Source organism: Patiria miniata, unplaced genomic scaffold (genome assembly GCF_015706575.1).
Source record: "Patiria miniata isolate m_02_andy unplaced genomic scaffold, ASM1570657v1 HiC_scaffold_7, whole genome shotgun sequence".
Taxonomy (NCBI): domain Eukaryota; kingdom Metazoa; phylum Echinodermata; class Asteroidea; order Valvatida; family Asterinidae; genus Patiria; species Patiria miniata.
The window spans coordinates 36,587,754-36,607,050 of record NW_024037074.1 but is presented as its reverse complement, the minus strand read 5'-3'; the positions used below and the strand labels follow the sequence as shown (position 1 = coordinate 36,607,050).

Here is a 19,297-nt window from a genome sequence, read left to right as displayed (position 1 = left end):
TCCCTAGAAATTCAGGGATTTGGCCAACAACAATCACAGTATGGGGTGATTTCAAGGGGACTTGATGTTTACTCTCCAGTCATTATGGCAAACAACGGTTACGTAACCAGCCCTCTGATTTCTTGGTTACAATAGTTCTGTAGTCTCTGTAGTTGTGCAGTTTGTTGATATTGTTTATATCATTGTACACTGGAGAATTGAGATATCTAAAATGGTGCTGTAATTATAAAAGATGTCATTGAGAATTTTTTTCCCGGGAATTACATTGTCATTTGTATGTTAATCAGCATTCACAGCTCTGCCACTTTCAACTTAAGTATTTTTGTCTGAAATGTTAAAATTGACAGGCTAATTTTTTTTTATTAACTAATCTTAACTCCCTAGTCCCTACTGTCTTTTACTAAGTACTGGACCAAGTCTGTCAAAATCCATTAATCACACTGCGTACGATGCATGCTTTGCTTCAGGCCTCCAGGCCCAAGTCCATCATACTCCATTGATATTTAGTCAAACCAGGCCTGCAGGATAGGACCAACAAGTCCCCCAAGTTCTACTAAAATGGGGGGATGGATTTTGATGGAGTTGGGGAGATCAGGGTTAATACAGAACCGATCCCAACCAAGAATTATTTTGTTACAATTAGCCTTTCTAGTAAGTTAAAACAAGAAGGTGCCCCTGTTTAAGCGTGATTTCCATGAAAATACACAAATCTTTCTGGAGAATTAAATTTGCGTCAAGTAAACACCTTCTGTTTGCACACATTCTACATTGATACTGTCAAGTGATTTGCGTTTAAGTTCCCATAATTTCAGATTTTGACGCTGGTCATGTGAAATCTTATGTCTTTCTTGACAAAAAAATAGTGGTGGGATTAAGAGCCGGATTTTTTTTAATTCGGTTTAAATTCCACTATTGGGTTTGGATTCTGGAAACCGGATATTCGAAAGCAACTTTAAAAAAAAATAAGCCTTCCATTTTTTGTGACACAAGCTCAAGAAATAGCTGGAACATCTCCCAATTTGCTGCATGGTCTCTGATTGTAACCACACTGACTCACTAGTGGTCTTCTTGGTTCTTGAATAGCCTGCCCATTCGACTGATCAGAGAGTTACTATCCATTTTCCTCACCATGTCATTGTCAACTTTCGAGTGTTTTCGTAAAAGCAAAGTGGTCAATGAATCTTGCAAACTTGACCCAATTAATGGGAACTTCCTGTGAAATCAGATAACCATTACTCGGTTTGAAAAAAACATTTGGATAACCGGATTTTGAAATCTCCAATTTCTCCCACCATTATTATTAAATTCCAGATTCTGTCTCATTCGTACTCAACGCGACAGCGTGTGCATATGCAACTTTGTAACGTCATAACAAATATTCACGTTGCCATTTTGCAAAATTTGTGCCCATTTCAACCCCAGAGAATTTCGCAGTAGATCGTCCATGACCTAAAACTCACTTCACATTTGCATTCGCGTGAAGTATGAACTGGCCTTAAAACAAGTCTTACTTCTCTGATTGACTTGTTTGACAACAGGTACACATACGGCCAACCAGTGAGAGGGTCCCTCAAGGCTGTTTTCTCCATCGCCAATGACGGCTGGAGTGCAAGACCAAGGGCCACTATCAAGTACAATATTGAGGTAAAAAAAGGCAAATTTGGTAAACGTAAGCAACTATGCTTAGCTGAACATTTATTCGGATAGCCTCAAATGAAATGATTATTGTGTTGGGCTACCTTACAAAATTGTTGCTTAACAAGTTTACCTCAACTACAAATTTTAATTTTAATTTGTAATTTTAATTAACCCTAACAGAACTCAACCCATCAAACCCCAAAAGCATGTATTGTTGGAATTTGTCTGGATGGGTACAGTACCCCTAAACTGGCAGTTTTTTTACATTGGGTTGGCACACCTCCAGAACAAAGTCAGAAATATGTGTGTACAGTTTCCCATATGGTGTTGGAATTTGCCAGGATGGGTATGGTTCCTAGTAAATCATGCTAGGGAGTTAGGGTTAAGCAAATTTGCTAAGCTGAAAAGTTATTCTAATTGGCTGAAATCAATTTAACCCTAACTCCCTAGCATAATTTACTAGGAATCGTAACCATTCAGGCAAATTCCAACATCCACATGGGAAATCGTACACACACACTGTTGGACTTAGTTTCTGGAGGTATGCCAAACCCAATGTAAAAGACCATCTGTTTAGGGGTACTGTATCTATCCCAACAGATTTAAACAAAACCTGCTGTTGGGCTTTGATGGGTTGAGTGCGGTTAGGGTTAATATAAGTTCTTGTGCTTCTTTATGAATAGTGCAACTTAGCAAGTTTACCTCAAGTGAAAATCTGTTTGTATTTTTGACTATCGAGTACAACTTAGAGGTAAAAGGTTGAATCTTGTCAACCAAAGAACATTTTCCGAAAAGCTGAAAAGCTATTCCGATGGCCTGGAATCACTTTGTAATTGTTATTCCTTTGGGCCATGTTACAAATTAAGTATTTCTTAGCAAATTTACCTCGAGTACAGTACAGACCTTTTTTGACAATTTGTGTGTGTGTTGGTTGGCTCATTTTAAATGTTTGTAAAAGTGTATTATTCCACACTGTTCCTTCTTTGTAGAAGTCTGTTGTTTAACATTGTTGAAGAATGTACTCAGAAATGAACTGTCAATTACAAATCTGAATAAGCTGTAACACCTTATGCCAACCCACCCAACACACATACCTCTGTTTCAGAACTGTTTTCTCTGTTGAATTTTTAGTTTATCTTGCTTCAAGTGATTTTTGTATCAAGTCTGTAAATTTTTGGCAATGATTCAAAATGTCTGGCTCTCAAAAAGTTGGCTCGTCAACATAGACAACCATATCCTTCTGGTTTTTGGTAGACAGTTTTGCTCATAACGCACGAGTTCTTACTGGTGGTTTTCCTGATGGCACGTCGTTTGCTCGATGTAAATGATACAATTATGAATTTAAATGCCAATAAAAAGTTTCTTTCCTTCCCGGATACAGGATACCGGTAAAGACGGCTGCCAGGATATCGTGGTGGAAGTCTTCCGACTGGAACTGAACAGCACCGACTTTGGGCTGTGGAACGCCAGGGTCAACGTCGCTGTGGATTTCACTGAGCGGGCAACCGGTATGAAAATTCCCCAAAAAAGTTGGGAAAAAAAATCAATTTTAATTCAATTCAAGGGTTTAATTATCGATTCCTCGCAGCCCAAAGGCTGAATTGTGAATGATTTACAATAAAGTACAAGTATAACAAAACATTTGAATTACTCCATACATGAATAAAATTGAGTAGAAACTGCAGGTAAAACCTGGGTTTCCACACCAAAAAAGGCTCATAGTGTTGGTCTAGAGCACATTCCTCTTCAAATTGTGAAGAAATTGTGTCAAATTTCAGTTGCTTAATGCCAGAATTTTGACTTTAAACAGAAATGCCTGCAAAAGCGACCGCAAGGCGCTGCACAGACTCTTTGTGGGAATCGGTCCTAAGACCCGCCCACAGTTCCTGTGACTGAATTTGACCACGCCACCTTGGTCACCTGACCAAATGCAGTGTTCTTATTGGTCACTGCACGAAGTTTATTTTAACAGGAAGGTCCATGATAGGACTCAAGAAACAGTGTAGGGTCTGGACTGGGATATTGGGCATCCATCTTCCTCTTCTAAAAGACTTTGGACATTTTTACCGTTTCAAAATTTGGGCAGAGTTCTTTTTATGATTACTGCCTTATCTACAGGTAGTTAGCTTGTAGTTCAGGCAGAGTGATATTTACTTTTTAAAGGAAACATTCTCTGATGCATAAAAGAAGAGCATATATTTTGCATAAAATGAAGAATGACTCAAAATATCAGAGGTGGTCTGTTTTGCAAATACTAAAGCCTTACTTTTTTATATTATTCCCGAAATAACGTTGACAGCTGCATTGGGGCATGGAGTTAAACTTTAGACAACTGTAAATTAATATTTACTTCATGTATAGCCTACAGGTATGCATTTCTCTCTTTAAAATATTGTTGTTTTGGTCACTAGTATTCAGTGCAAAATTACGCTTGTTCATTTAGGTAGTTGTGAAGTTGATAGTACTATTGCTTAAAAAAAAATCAACAAAATTCTGCTTTTTGCTGGGTAATATCTGTGTTTTTTTGTTTGTTTTTGTTTTAACTAAAATCACATCTTTTTGAACAACTTTACTTCAGGTGTTACATTGTCTGAAGTGAAGGATGTCACTAAGGTGGCAACAGAGGCACTAACATTGGTGTTCCAGGGACCACAGACATTCAAACCTGGTGTGCCATACTACGGAAAGGCAAGTTGCGTTCAAAGAACCCATTTTGAAAGTCTAAGGGGGACGAACGTGTGTTCACAGGAACGTAGTGCGCATCTCTCTTTCGAGCTGATTGGGCCAGACTCGAGTCCATGAAATGCTGCTGTGGGGGGGAGGGATCGCCACACCTTCTTCCACAGCAAGTCTGTTACCTTCCCAGCATTGAATAATGCTGGTACCCAGTTAACACCTGGGTTGAGAGGAGTAATTGAGGTAAAGCGCCTTACTCAAGGGCACAACACACATGGCCACGGCAGGACTCGAACCCACAATCTCACGATCATGAATCCTATGCCCTACCGCTAGACCACATAACCAAAGTGTGAAAGTCTAAGACTACATTTCAAAGCTGCCATTCCAAAAAAAAATATGTATACCATACTTTAACAATGCTTTGCTGAGCTCAGAAAAAGAAATGGTAGGAGTTACTGATTATTCAAAGGTACAAGACGAAAGACATTGGTTTCAAAGTAGAAATTGAAATATTGTGCCTACACCACTGTATTACTTAATTACTATCAATCAGATTAATACATTTATTGATCCATAAATTTATCTATTGATTGTTTGAGCTATTGATTCATCCATTTATCCATTGATTGATCCATATATTGATCAATTGATTGATTTATCCATTGATTGATCCATCAGTTGATCCAATGAACAATCTGTTCAGTGGTCGATCAAACTATCGATCTATTGATCCATTGATCTTTAAATTGTTTGATCCATTGATTGATCCATCAATTGATCCAACGATCAATCCATGAATTTATCCAATGATTGATCCCTTCATTGATTGATCAAATGATTGATCCATTGCTCTATCAATTGTTTTATCCATTGATTGATCCTTCAATTGATTCATCAATTGATCCATGAATTGATTCATTGATTGACCCATCGATTGACCCATTGATTGATCAGTATTTTTGCATAGATCGCACCGATCATGAACCGGCCTTTATGCCAACTTAGGAAATGATATCCTGTGCTCCAGATTGAGTGGCGAGTAAATCTTCTCCAAGTATTCAAATATATTGTTATCCACAAAACCTCTGACTAAAAGTCATCTTTGACCGTGCAAAGCTCTCAAAATCATACCTCCTTGGCAACTGGTACCTCCTTAGGTGACCATGGGCTTTGCCAAGGGTTCATCATCGATCGATTGATCAACTGAATCAATCATTGATAGTCAATCCACACCAATTTGGTTTCAGATTATCGTCACGTTTCCCGACGGCACACCAGCTGGGGGCAGGACAATCCACCTGACAGCCGACACCAACGAGGGACGCGTCTTTGACGAGATGCTGACCTCTCCGCCAAACGGCATCATCGATGTCGCGGCCAAGAACATCTCAATCCAGTCCTCCACCCTAAGTCTTTATGTGAGTGTTGATGGTTTAAACCCTCATATTGATTGATCAGTCACGGACAGTCAAACATTTCTTCCACCTCCCCTGCCGTGCATTTGTATACAGACCAGTAAAACACACTCGGATCACATTCGTGTAAACACTCTGACTAGTCGAATTCCATCAGCCGACAAAAGAGTTAACTGGTGGGTACAGCTGTCAAAGCATGGCTGTATCAACTTAACTGTTAAAAACAGTCACTTGATTGATTTGGACTGCTGTGATGGCGGAGCTGAATTCGTCGGCCAGAGATTGCAAATATTGCTTTACAAATTAAAATTGCTTAGAAAAACATAATGAGAACTAGTCACAAACAGCAGAAATCACTTGACATTTTGACTGGTAACCCGTTTTTGCTTAGATATTCTTTGAGGAAGGTTAGGGTTAACATTGAGGTGTATGCGTATTTAAAGCTATAGTCCATCATTTGTAATTTGTGCATTTTGTTCGTTTGAAGCAACAAAAGAGTTCAAAATCTAATGAAGGATACTGAGCAACTAACCTGATGAAATTTCAGCTAAGCTTCAGCTGTACATTCCGAGAAAAAAACAGCATTCTAAGATCTCAATTTCAAATCAAAAGTTACTGAATCATGTTTTGAATTGTTTTGAATTGCAGCTATACGCGACGTCGCGCACTGATCCGACGAATTATAACAACCGCGCGCGCGTGTGCGTCGTTCCAATTCTTGTGCGCGCTGCGCTGAGTAACAAAACGAACTACTAATTTATATTTTCCTACGGTGCTTCTTAAGAATCACCGTTGGAAATGCCTTCTTTCGTTGATTACTTCAAAATGACAGCTTGCCAGAAAAAATAATTTCACAGGGAGTATAGTTCCCTTACTATCTTACAACCAAGTTTGTTTTTCAACAATAATTACACCAGTTACTTTTCGGATGGCTGCAAATGATGGACTCTAGCTTTAAAGGTAATTACCCAGGAATGGCCCTACCAATTTAGTGAGAAAAACCAAGCACAAGGTGAAGATATGGGCTGATCCCATAACACCCTGTGAAATTATTCTGCATGCACTGGCATTGTGCGGAAGAAAACAATCCGTGATTGAAGGTGGCTTTGAAAAGTGTGCCCGTGGGCACACTTTTTAAAGTACATTAGCAATGGAATCCAAAAATTGTACATATAATTTCTCAAAATGTATCGGATGCACTGAAGTAGATCTTTTACAGATTAGTTGGTATGCACCCTATTTTTTGTTGCTTTAAACAGAATAAATGCACACAAAGTAGATGATCCATATCTTTAAGTAACCCTATTAGCCCAAGGAGTGCTTGCATATGAGTGTTTGAGCCCGATATTACCTCACTATAGGTTCAAATCAAATTGCCAATTTTATGAACAGATGTTTTTGCTCCCCTTGAAACCTTTCCTCAACAGGCCCAGGCACCAGGCTACAAAAACTCCCCCGACAACTATGACTACCGCGACCGCATCCGTTACATGTACGACCCCTCGGTGTCCTTTGGTGCGCAGCCGCAGTTCTCGCCGTCCGGTAGCTTCATCCAGGTCGCGCCGATCCTTGAGACGGTGGAAATTGGCTCGGTGCAAACCTTGACCGTTGACTTCACAGCCCGAGACGCAGAGAAAGACAGCATTGAATTCAGCTTTCTGGTAAGGAAAAAGTTAAATTTAACTTACAGTTGCGTTCCATGTGTAATTTTTTAGTTTCATCCCCCGAAAAAATAGATTCCCTTTTCTAAATTACTAGATTTCTAGCAATACAAACATTGTTCACTTTTTAATGAGACAGAGACCGAAAAAAATCAGACCAGGTTAGTTACTGAATTATTTCCTTACAGTTTCAAACTATTGGCTGCCTGAAAATAATTCTGTTCCTGCGGGGTGGACTGGTTCCCGCCCCAAGATCAGTATTGATAATGTTTGGACCGGGAGCCAGTCTGCTCGCAAAGGGGATCTGTTTGTGTCCAAAACAAAACGTTGTTTTCAGAGGGTTGCAGCATCCAAAAAAGGGGGAAAAAATGAGGCGTTTCGGTTGAAATAAAACATTCAAGTTGGAACTTTATTAATAGAAAACATTGAACTTGTTAAAGAGCACGAGGGAATGCCATATTAAACTTGCATGAAGTAAGGAATATAACAAAGATAATAAAATAGCAAATATAAAGTAATCCAAAATTTAAAAATACATATTTTGGTCGTGCGCATGCAATCTTTGAATTAAAAAAAAGTTTCAGTTTTTGCCATCCGGTGGACTGGTGTACCTGCTGCTAATTGGGATTTCATAAGAAATTTTTGTAGAATTTTTTTTATCCTATCAACTTGATTGAACAGTGAGTTAAGGCAACACACGTTGATTTAATTACTACTCCATTTTTTTTGGGTAACTCATAGTTTATGTCTAGGGGAAACATCCTTCCAGTCGATATCAACGGCCTTAAGCCTACAGAATCGAAGCGTGAGCGCACTGCCCGACAGGCACCAGAAGTAGATCCTGTGGCACCAGAAATAGATCCTGTTGGACCAGAAATAGATCCTGTTGGACCAGAAATAGATCCTGTTGGACCAGAAATAGATCCTGTTGGACCAGAAATAGATCCTTTTGGACCAGAAATAGATCCGGTGGCATCAGAAGGAGATTCGGGGTCAATGGAAGTAGAGCCGTCAGAAGTAGGGCTATCCAGCGACGTAGGTAAGATTGTCAAATTCAAATCGTACCATCTATTTTGTTTTCGAGTTTCACCACCAAACAATATTTTTCTTTTGATTGCCAATTTCTGTTAGCAATCCAAAACTTTGAATATGTGTGAGGTATAGTAAAACATATAACATGTTGTTTTTTTTGGGTGGTCAGTCGATATTAGCTCCCCTCGGTATTGGGAGTTGACAAATTAAACTTCCAGTACCTCGTGGAGCGAATATCGACTGTCCACCCTCAAACCATGTTATATTTGTGTACTGACATGCATTTTCCAAGTTCACGCTTTTTATTAATTAAAGGAACAATCCAAGTTGTAGAGCTCTTAAAGAAAGAAAAAAAATCACAATGATGTGAAAGAAACAGCTTATTTATTTAAAAAAAAAGAAGAGTTTTAGGGTAGCAGTCATGGCCTTTCCTTGTCTGTTTCTTTTCCTGTCTTTTAAAATCACAAGTCCAGACACAACTAACAGGTGATGAGCAAAACAAAAGAACAAAGGAATGATTTTGTCACAGTTTATTTGAATAGCGTCTGGCTTGACTTGAGACTAGGAGAAGCTGTGAGGACTCATTGACATCAATTTACAACACTGATTGAAAACAAATTCACACAAATTTCCCATACTAGAGTCCAGCTACACTTTCAGCTACATCAAACCCCCCGTAAGCCCGGATCCCCCCATCGTCATTGTCAAGCCTGGGGAGCTGAACACCCTCCAGGCCCTGGTCACTGTCACCCCGGAGATGATGCCGGTAACCCGCGTCCTGGTGTACTACATCAGGAAGGACGGCGAGGTGGTAACCGACAGCATGACCTTCAAAGTACAAGAGGTGTTTGACAATGAGGTAGGTTGTTGATTTATTTCTGGTAAACATGTCTTCGTCACATTTTACGTATAAGATGGTTTGACTTCATTTACAACATGGAAGTTAATCAGCGAAGAGAGTTTGGAAGTACCTGTATTGTTTTAGATATCTCTTGGGAGGCAACATTCCTGTTTTGGGCGTGTGTGGCACCTCCAAACTCCGGCTCTGCTAGACTTGCTTTGGATGTTGCAGTCCACTTTCATCATGGTCGTCGGCCCGCTGACTGCCAGTTAGCGGACTGATGTAACTGGAAAAGACCTTGTGGTCGTCCCAGCTTACCTGGCTCAAAGCAGGTAGCTAATAATGTCCAGTTGCTCCCAAGCGATTGTTGGTCCCTTGCATCTGATTGGGGAGGTTGGAGGTCACTCCGATGGTCTTGTGCAGCAGAGTAATGAAACCAAGGACTCCTCAAAAGTGCCCTAGGCAATTTTAGAAAGAAGACAATTAAGAAATTGAAGTTTGAGAGGTGGGACGAAAACCCAAGAAGACTATTGTGGGGGAAACCCACGGACTCAGGTAAGGACTGGAAACCCAATCCACATGTGGACCAGGGCAGGAATTAAACCTGGACCATAGAGGAGGAAGGCGAGGGAAGAACCACTGCGCCAACCTGACTACCCAAATTCTGATGATGGAACAAAACTTACAAAACCTTTCAGATCACCGTGAGGGTCACAAATTTGCATAGATCACATTTGCTTTTGCACCAATGCTTCAGAGTGGCGAGTAAACCTTCTAAGTATTCAAGCATATTGTTATCCACAAAACCTCTGACTAAAAGTCATTTTTGACCATGCAAAGCTCTCAAAAAATCATACCTCCTTGGCAACTGTAACCTCCTTAGGTGACCATGGGCTTTGCCAAGGATGAGGCAGCCCCTGGAGAGACGACGAAGCTTACGATTCAGGCAGCCCCCGGTTCCCTCTGCGGCGTCGGAGTTGTGGACAAGAGCGTCCAACTCCTAGGCGGAGACAACCAACTTAAGAAGAGCAAGGTAAAATTTGTTTGCAATGTGTAAATATTCAATGATATATCTCCTAAGCACAAAACAAATTTAGTTCAGCAAATGTCAGTAGAAAACCTGTCACAGGCAATGTACATCATATGGCTTTTTTGGTCGGTAACTGAGAACCAATTTCACAGAGATGATCAGATTTCATGGAATTTTGTGTTTTAAAGCAAAAAAAAAAGTGATATTCAATTTATTTTGTGCTAAGCAACTTTTGATGTTTATCAGGCTTTCAAGTATTCCTACTTTCCTACTTTTGTATTTTTTTTTAACTGTGCTCCTATTTTCCTACTTTTTTCTTGAAATTCCTACTTTTTCCTACAGTTTTGTCCCACAACTCAGAAAAAAAGAAATGTCATTGAATATTTTTCTTAACATTGTAACACACTGTCATAAGTAAATCACATAATGAGGGGCTTGGGCGCAGGAGGTCTGCAACTGTACTTCCAAGAGCTTAGTTGAGGATGGAGCACAGAAGTGTTGTGAATACAGAACATGTCAAATGATGCTTATGATGCTGTTGACATGTGTGAGTATCAGGGAAAACTACACCTGAAATCCTGCAAAAGTCCTACTTTTATCCAGTTTTGTTTTTAATTCTGATCCTATTTTCTACTTTTTCACCTGGGTCTGCTTGAAAGCCTGCGTTTTAGCTTTTGGAAGAAATTTGGCTCATGTCATAACCAACCTACTTCTCTCTCCTTTGTATCTTAAGTCTTCTTATCCCTAACGAAGCAAATTTTGTTTGTGCTTTTCGAATGTTGTTGCTTAGCATTTCTGGGTAACCAACTATCTCGCCTCTCTTTTTTTCGTCTTAAAGGTCTTCTCTTCCTTGGAGAAGCATCAGCTGTCGGACCGCGACGGTGAACTGGATACCAGCAAGCACTGCCCCGAGGCCCTGCCCTGGTGGTTCGGTGCCATCGATCGCAGGAGGAGAAAGCGTACAGTCATCTACAACCCCCATCAGACCTACAAGGATGCTTCCCTGGCATTCCAGGTAAGTCAGGGAGGGGGTTTGTTCCAGTCGTGTGAATGTCCCCGCTTTCATTAGCTTAGTCCCAGCGAATGTGCCAACTGCAAATGAAACGATCATGTCATTGGAAAACTGTTCTCAAAATGGCGGCGCCCTGTATGCTGATCCTAAAAGTGTCACTGTTTTGAAAGCAGCTTTTAAAATCTTCCAAAAATGTATTGTGACTGGAAGGGAAATGTTGCCATTGATATATGAACTGATTGAGAGTATAGAAAATGGAAAGTACTGCTGCGAAAGGATCGTTACGTTCTTTGCGTGTCTTGGACATTTTGGAAAATACAGCGAAAGACTCAGGAAGACTGTTAGCCTTTGTTGCTATTAAACATTGGCCACTGTTGATGGCACATGATGACTCGGAGTGAGTTGTGAGTGACTGGATTACTCTCTCTTGCTAAATCCTCTAATACCCCTCATGGATTTTGTTGCAGGGTGTCAGCGGGTCCTTAAACAGTCTTAAATTGAATTATCTAAATTTCAGGCCTTAAAAAGCATTAAAAAATACTAAATTTAGTTCTCAAAGGTCTAAACAAAATGGACAAAGCGAGTAATGAGGTTTCCTTACAGCTCATAAATAACGATCACACAGCGCGTAAAAGAATCGGCTAATAAAGTATTGAAGGAAAATAAAGTGTTACTCGATAAGGGACAAGGGCTAATACGCTCTGCATCGCGGTTGCCAGCCAACAAAGTTTTGGTGACATGTGTTTTGTGACGAAGTTTGTGTCATCACAGGGGGTCTAGTGGCCCGTGATCTTTTCATTACTGCTCTTGCTGGATAGCGCGAAGCAGTGTAGGCCTATACTGCATGCAGCGTATTGTTTCACCACGTGGCACAATGCATGTCATGTATGCGAAGAACGGGCGTGGAGTCGGTCTACTGTATTCAGAGTAGGTTCCCACTTCGTATCGACAACACGGAAAACAATAATTTTAAACCATTTCTGATGCCCAAAGATTGTTGACAAACATTTTTCCGACGGACGGAATCGACTGTTTGAATATATTTTTTTGTCACTGTGTTTTGGGCGACTTAAAAGTGAAATAAAGAATTTGAGATGGTCGGGACTACGAAAAAAAATGTGCTCACCATGCTGATAAATTTGTCAGTTGGTATGTACATTAGTTTCATGGACGGTTGGGCTACCAAAATTCCTGTGGGCCCGTCAAAATATGTCAATAAGTATCAATAAGGGGTTACTAATAATAGTTCCAAGAGCTTCATCAGATATAGCAGTTTTCCCCTGTTTAAAGCGCTTATTTTTGTCTTAAATTTTGTTCAGGGTAGCATTTAAGGGTCTTATTAAAAAATTTGACTTTCTGAAATTCATGCATATACCCTGTGTTGGATCAGAGAGATTTAGGGTTTACACTTTTTCGTTCATTTTCTCCCTCACAGCAAATGGGCCTGGTCTTCCTAACAAACATCCAGGTTGAGACACGACCCTGCCGAAGCAGAGAATTTTACTGGCGGGGAAGAGGTAATTATTGGAAATATTTAGTCCCCTCATCTACAGAATCTTTTCTTAATTGACCAAGAGACTTTGCAATGGTGGCTAGGAACCGCTCTGGGTACACTGAGAAAAAGTGTTGTCTTTGAATCAAAGTCAAGCTATTGTGTCTAATCATGTGCATATAATTGATCCTATACCAGCCTCACATGATTGTTCATCAATAAGCCATTTCAGTATTAGTCTTGGTCAAATGTCATTCGGGATAAAATCACCGACATGATGTTATGCGATGTCACGCAAACGCCCGCCCGTTCTGCTTGTAATTAACAAGCAAGCATCGTGCACCCGTCTCCCTGCGCGTTCATGCGCCTTCGATGCGCGTTTGATTATCTCGAATGACCCGTGACCCCAGTGGCGTAGCCATGGGGGGGCGACAGCCCCCCCCCCATGAAACCTTGTCGCCCCCCCCCCCCCAGTCGTCCCCCCACTGAGATTTTGAGTTTCTAAAAAAATTATCATTGATCTACATGTCGCCCCCCATGAAATGTTCCAGCGCCCCCCCACTGAAAAATTCCTGGCTACGCCACTGCTTGACCCATAGCATGCGCTCGAGACAATAGAACCCCTGGCTGGGAAAAATTCTTCCTGTATTTATAGCAAACAATAGTAAATATTACATTTATATTTTTTTCTCGCTAATTTTATTTCCAACGTGTATCATTGTTATTTTTTTAAGTCCAATCCTCCTAACAAACAATTCTCCCTATTACACTTTTGCTTATTATATTCTGTGTAGTTCTGCATGTTCAAAAGTAAGATAATGGCATCTAAACTTTGTATTGAATAACCCGTATTTTTGATCTATCGCCACTACGAATTTCCACTGTCCATACCCCAAGACACCATATTTACAAACAAACATTATTTTGCAGTGTTGTAAAGGCACCTGACTTTTCCGTGCCTAGTTAAAATGTGAAAAATCTTTGAATATGCAAATGATCCAGTACCAGGGTGGGAGAGCAGGTAGTGGGAGCGTACTGCTCGGTGCCACGGGAACAAGGTTGGCATCTGCCCTTTTCGTTACGTTTCATTGCCATCTTTTGATCTGGTGTTTAACAAAGGTGTTGAGGATGAAAGAGGACCCCTTGCCCTCCCTGTGCTCTTTGATGCAGAGCCAGAGCCAGTGTTTGAGAAAGAGGCCGTTGCGAATCTTGCGCCTGAAGATCTACCAGAGGAACAAGCCCCTGTCACTGTGCGGACGTACTTCCCCGAAACCTGGCTGTGGGATCTTGTAAGACTTGGGTGAGTTCATAGCGCCAACAAATATAAAGTAGCCGTTTCTGGTAACATTAGAGAGGTTTCGCATCCGAACAGATGCATGTATGTGTACGCATGCGTTTAGCTGTCCCTAACCATTGTTGACCATTCAGTTGTTTGGCATTGTACATGCGTAGGCATATGCTTAGTTACTGGAACTGTTACCAACATAAGCAGCCATCCAAAATGGCAACCTCTGATGGAAGCCTCGTATATGCAGGTATAAATCTTGCTTTGAAACCCAGACAATTCACACATATTTTTTTTGGAAACTTTTTTTTTCACCTTGGAGAAACATACATGTTTATAAATAAAATTGAAAAATTATCATTTTTGAAATTAAAATCCAAAACCCAACTTCTGACCTTATGTGTCAACTATTAAATTTAAAAAAAGTCAACTGCCTATTCTACTTTTTTGGGGAATGCCCACTTAAAAATATTCCTTTGGTCCTCGCATCCTCAAATTAAAAAAGGTGGTGCTTCTATCCTCACACCGTGTCGATTTTAATCATGCGCGTCAATCCTTTTTTTCCCCAAAAATGTTCCGCGGTAGCTCCAACAGAAGCCTCTATTGCCGCACCTCCTCAAATTTTTGTACCAAGGAGCACCAAGGAATGGGAAATTGCACCAAGGCACATGATCTAGGGCATCAAGGCAAATTATGGAGGACACCAATGTACATGAGGACACCACAAAATGCAAAAATAGCACCCCACCTTGTCTGTACAATCCAAGCTTGAAAAAAAAAAAAGCAAAAAAAAAAAAAAGCTGTGTCACCGCATCAATTCCGGAACTTTGGTCTGACCAGAGACCGAGTAATTTTTTTGGGGCCTAAGCATTGCGATATCTATTTATATTCAATTAGCTCCGAGTCTAGTGAAGCGGAAGTGGAAGTCGAGGTACCAGACACCATCACGGACTGGGTTGGCAGTAGTTTCTGCATGTCTACCGTGCAGGGCCTTGGCGTATCCAGCCCCGTCAGCCTGCGGGCCTTCCAACCCTTCTTCGCTTCATACAACCTGCCGTATTCAGTCATTCGCGGCGAGGAGGTGCCCATATCTGTCACAGTCTTCAACTATCTCTCAGAGTGCCTGGTGGTGAGTACCTTTCCAACCAATTTTTTTTTCTAAGTCAATTAACCCTTTCCTTACCACATTGTTTATTGACTTGGCTCTCCCCAGGACCAAATTGTTTGCTCAGTCATGCAGAAATCACTGGAGCGTGAAAAAAATGACCACAAGTTGAAAACTCACTTTTTTCGACCCAGATTTTCACTGCCAAGGAGTGATTAAAATCATGGGTGTTGTGTAAAGTTTGTTCCTTGAACCTTACTTTTTTATGTGATGTAAAAATGAAGTCCATATGTGCAAATATAAGAAAGTTATGCCTTTTTGTTCATCCGGTCCCATTTATCAAACTGCAAGCAATTTCACCACATGACCAAATGGCACTCCATAGCTCAAATTGTGCGTGGATACTTCTGAAGCACTTTTCTCATTTTTTTTGTAACGGTAACACTAGGAATAAACTACATCATTAGAACGTTCTGAAAACACTCTTTCAGCTGGTATATAGTTGATGTATGGGCAGCCATACATATTAACATGCCACCTTTCTGAAAAGTAGTAAATATATCTGTGTTGAGGTTGTTTTGTGTGTGGTTTCCTGGTCGACTATAAGTCGCCCATGGGAATCAGCAGGGGGGTACTTCTTGTTGACAAAAGTTGCCCATGGTAAGGAAAGGGTTAAACCAGAGCGACGGTTTAATATTCTAACTACTAGATTTTGGATTTGTTTTGGATGGATATTGATGCTTTGCTTCCACTGAAGAGTCTAGACTTTGCCTTAAATTTAACAAGGGAATAAACGTGCGCTTGGGCGGTTTCAATCACTCTGTTTAAGACCGCTTGGAGTCTGGGTGCTGATGATTACCCGAGCCAAAGTAACCATGCTTTTAGGAATTTCAAGGAATTGATTTCGGATAATGTACTCCAAAATGCAACACACAAGAACAACATACCCGAACCAGAAGTGTGTTTTTCTGTGAGTATGGTGGTTAAAAAACGTCACTGCAAAAATCATCTGCAGCGCCTATATGCAACATGTTTGCATAAACTTGCACAGAACAAAATGAAATGCTCCTTAATGTGCGTTTTGGTTTTGGGTGTATCAGCGTCGATAACGCACTGGTATAGAATACAAACGCAGATACAAATAGCCGTACGAAAGCTGTACTAACTTTCAAGTTAGGCTTCACTTTGTACAGCGTATAGGACTCAAGTAATTTAATATTAGCTCTATGCTTTTTGCTGATCAAATGTTTTCAGCACGTAGCAAATCAAGCTCAATGAAATTTGCTTCAGATCCTTGAAATGCTGAATTGCTAGATTATGCAATTCCTTTTTTTTTTCCTTCAACTTGTCTGACCTTATAGATTGAGCTGACGCTACAGGATTCGGCAGATTTTGCCCTGAAGGGGGCCGAGCGCTCACAGCGTCTGTGCGTCTGCGGCTCCGAGTCCAAGACGGCCGTCTTCAATGTCGTCTTCTCAAGCTTGGGAATGATCCCGATTGAAGGTGAGATCACAATGAGAACAAAATAGGGAGAAAAGCACAGGGTGTTCATAGGGGTAGGAGTGGGATGGGGAGTTAAGGTTGGACTGAAGGTTGGTTGGAGGGAGGTGGCGGTTTGGTTGGGTGTTGGACAAGGGATGGAGAGGTCGGGGGTCAGGGGTGAGGGGATGGGTGGGGGGTTGAGGGTTAGTGGACAGGGGGTTTCAAAACATCAGATTTTCCCCTAGCTTGGGCTTCAGACAATTTTGGTCAAATGGGGGACTTGGCCCGTTATGGGTCCATTCTCTGCTTCAGGAACATCACATGTTGTCATATTCTGACAAAGTTTTGAGTCGTTTGTTTAGATATTAGCCTGTATACTGCCCAAAATAACCCTACCTTGTTACTCTATACTGCACCAAACCACCTTGGCACTGTATGACTTTATGGATTCCTCATGGAGTTAATACAGTGTAGTACAATGTAACACTGATGCTAAACATTTTTAGAGGCTTCTAAATGATACTGAAGCCAGAGGTGTAGCCAAAGTCTGGTACGAAGCCAGGTTTTCAAAAACGCCCACAAAGAGTGCTGGCCGTTTTTTACTTAATGCGAATTTCAGTTTACTTACTGTGAATTCGTTAACGTATCAGGGAACGTCATACTGAAACTTCTGTTGTTGATGTCATGAAATCCCCTTTACTTTCGCTGGCCTTAATTTTAATGATTTGAGTGCAGTTTTGAAAGCAAACGTTGGCATTTAGTGATAAAGTTTGGCACCGAGGGTTAACAATACAGAAGCCTGTTTTACCCATGTCATAGTAGGAAAAGTAATATTCATTTTTCAGTGGAACAGAAGAACTCATAAGTTTGTACTTTGGTTATATCTTCTGCTCACAGTGCACGCCATTGCTGTTGAGGACACTACCTCCCTGTGCGGTAATGAACTGGTCAGCGCTTCCAACACTGGGTTCAGTGATGGCGTACGCAGGGAACTCTTAGTTGAGGTACTGCCATTGCATGTGTATTTTCCATTTTAAAGGTAATATACAACATATGCTTTTGCTGTAATTTTCAGAAATGGATGGATTTGGGGGTTAGTATTTTGTAGCAAATATTGTCACACATGATTAATGCTGGGAAAACCAAGGGAAACAAATGCTATTCTTGTAGCCTGGTTCCCTGACCCTACTTCAGACAAAACAGAGCAATTTATAGACATCGGGGAATTGTCGGGTCAGGGAACCAGACTAGCTGGCTTGCACCCTCTTCACGGATGTGTAACCGATTGTAAATAAAATGTGGACCCAATTAAATTTGGTAATTTGGGGGCAGTATTTGACAAGAGTCCTTTTTATCCAACGATGGTCGGCCAACCATCGTTGGAAATTGATACCGAAATTTCCACCGCTTGAAAATGACAACACACCAGGTGCCATGATTTCACAGGATGCTTGGGACTATTATTCACTTACAGTCAAGCAAGGTATTTCATAATAATTTGGTAGTTTTGTTTTTTGATGTTCGCAAATGTTGTATATAGCCTTTAAGGAGAATGTTTTTGTTTTAATTTACCATACCCAACTTGGCCTTGAGCCCCGCCTGTCTTTGGTTTGTGTGCATATCTCACAGCCATTGTGACCAAGTTGGACTGAACAACCATGGTCACCTGACCACAGGTCACAATCCTATTGGTCGATATACACAGTTTGATTGACAGGCAGGAAACAGACTTGTAAAAAAGCATAAAGCGTGGAAGATTTCTCATTTTTTTCCCCCGGTTTTTTTTTTTTTTTTTAACTCCACAGCCTGAAGGAGTTGAGGAAGAATACACCATTAACTCTTACTTCTGCCCAGAAGGTAAAGTATTTCCTACTTTCTTAAAATGCTTAAATTTGAGGAAAAAAAGGTGAAGTAAATAGCCAAAAGTTGTGACAGAAATTTTGACCCCAAAAGTCTGAACTCCAATTTCATAGAGCTACCTAAGCACAAAAATGTGCTGAGCACACAAAATATTTGCTTAGCAAGGACGGGTTACTAGTCAAAATATCATGGCATGTTTATTGCCTGTCACTGGTTCTTGGTTTATATCTGCTTATCGGCTTATATCTGCTTAGCACATATTTTAGCTGGACATTTTTTTATTCTGTTCGGGGGCTTCGTGAAATTGGGCCCTGCATACTGATTAGCAAAAGCGTTGGATTTTGTTTTTTTCCTTTTCAGAAACTGGTGGTGTCTTCACGTCCATCAACAAACTTGCCCTGCCAGTCAATGTGGTCAAGGATTCCCAGAAGGCCAAGATCACCGTCACAGGTATGCTATGGCCTTTGACCTTATATACCCAATTGAGGATTTATGCCCAGTTGAGGATTTCAGCACGTCACAAAGCAAAATGTAACTGTATCAGCATATTTGGATATTGGTCGCAGGTATACTTAGTGTTAATAACAATTAAATAAATAAATTGCAATGCTTATATAGCGCTTTCCATTGTATCAACAATCTCAAAGCACTTTACAAATAACGCTCATCAAGACACGAGACCACATGGCAGCCGATATAAGCGCACATTCGGTCCTCTACCCTCACAGGTACCCATGTATACTCCTGGGTGGAGAGAGGCAATTG

At 40.7% G+C, this 19,297-nt stretch overlaps 1 protein-coding gene across 1 annotated transcript in view; it reads left to right on the top strand.

The window, feature by feature from the left end:
• The window catches only part of LOC119744654, an 81,979-nt gene that overhangs the window by 13,889 nt on the left and 48,793 nt on the right, over positions 1-19,297 (top strand). The window contains 16 exon segments of the mRNA XM_038220713.1: positions 1,539-1,644; positions 3,020-3,146; positions 4,217-4,326; positions 5,565-5,735; positions 7,160-7,393; positions 8,135-8,432; positions 9,067-9,284; positions 10,150-10,299; positions 11,135-11,311; positions 12,744-12,825; positions 13,920-14,100; positions 14,983-15,214; positions 16,552-16,693; positions 17,570-17,676; positions 18,478-18,529; positions 18,893-18,982. Coding sequence (XP_038076641.1) covers positions 1,539-1,644; positions 3,020-3,146; positions 4,217-4,326; positions 5,565-5,735; positions 7,160-7,393; positions 8,135-8,432; positions 9,067-9,284; positions 10,150-10,299; positions 11,135-11,311; positions 12,744-12,825; positions 13,920-14,100; positions 14,983-15,214; positions 16,552-16,693; positions 17,570-17,676; positions 18,478-18,529; positions 18,893-18,982 — 2,477 coding nt within the window.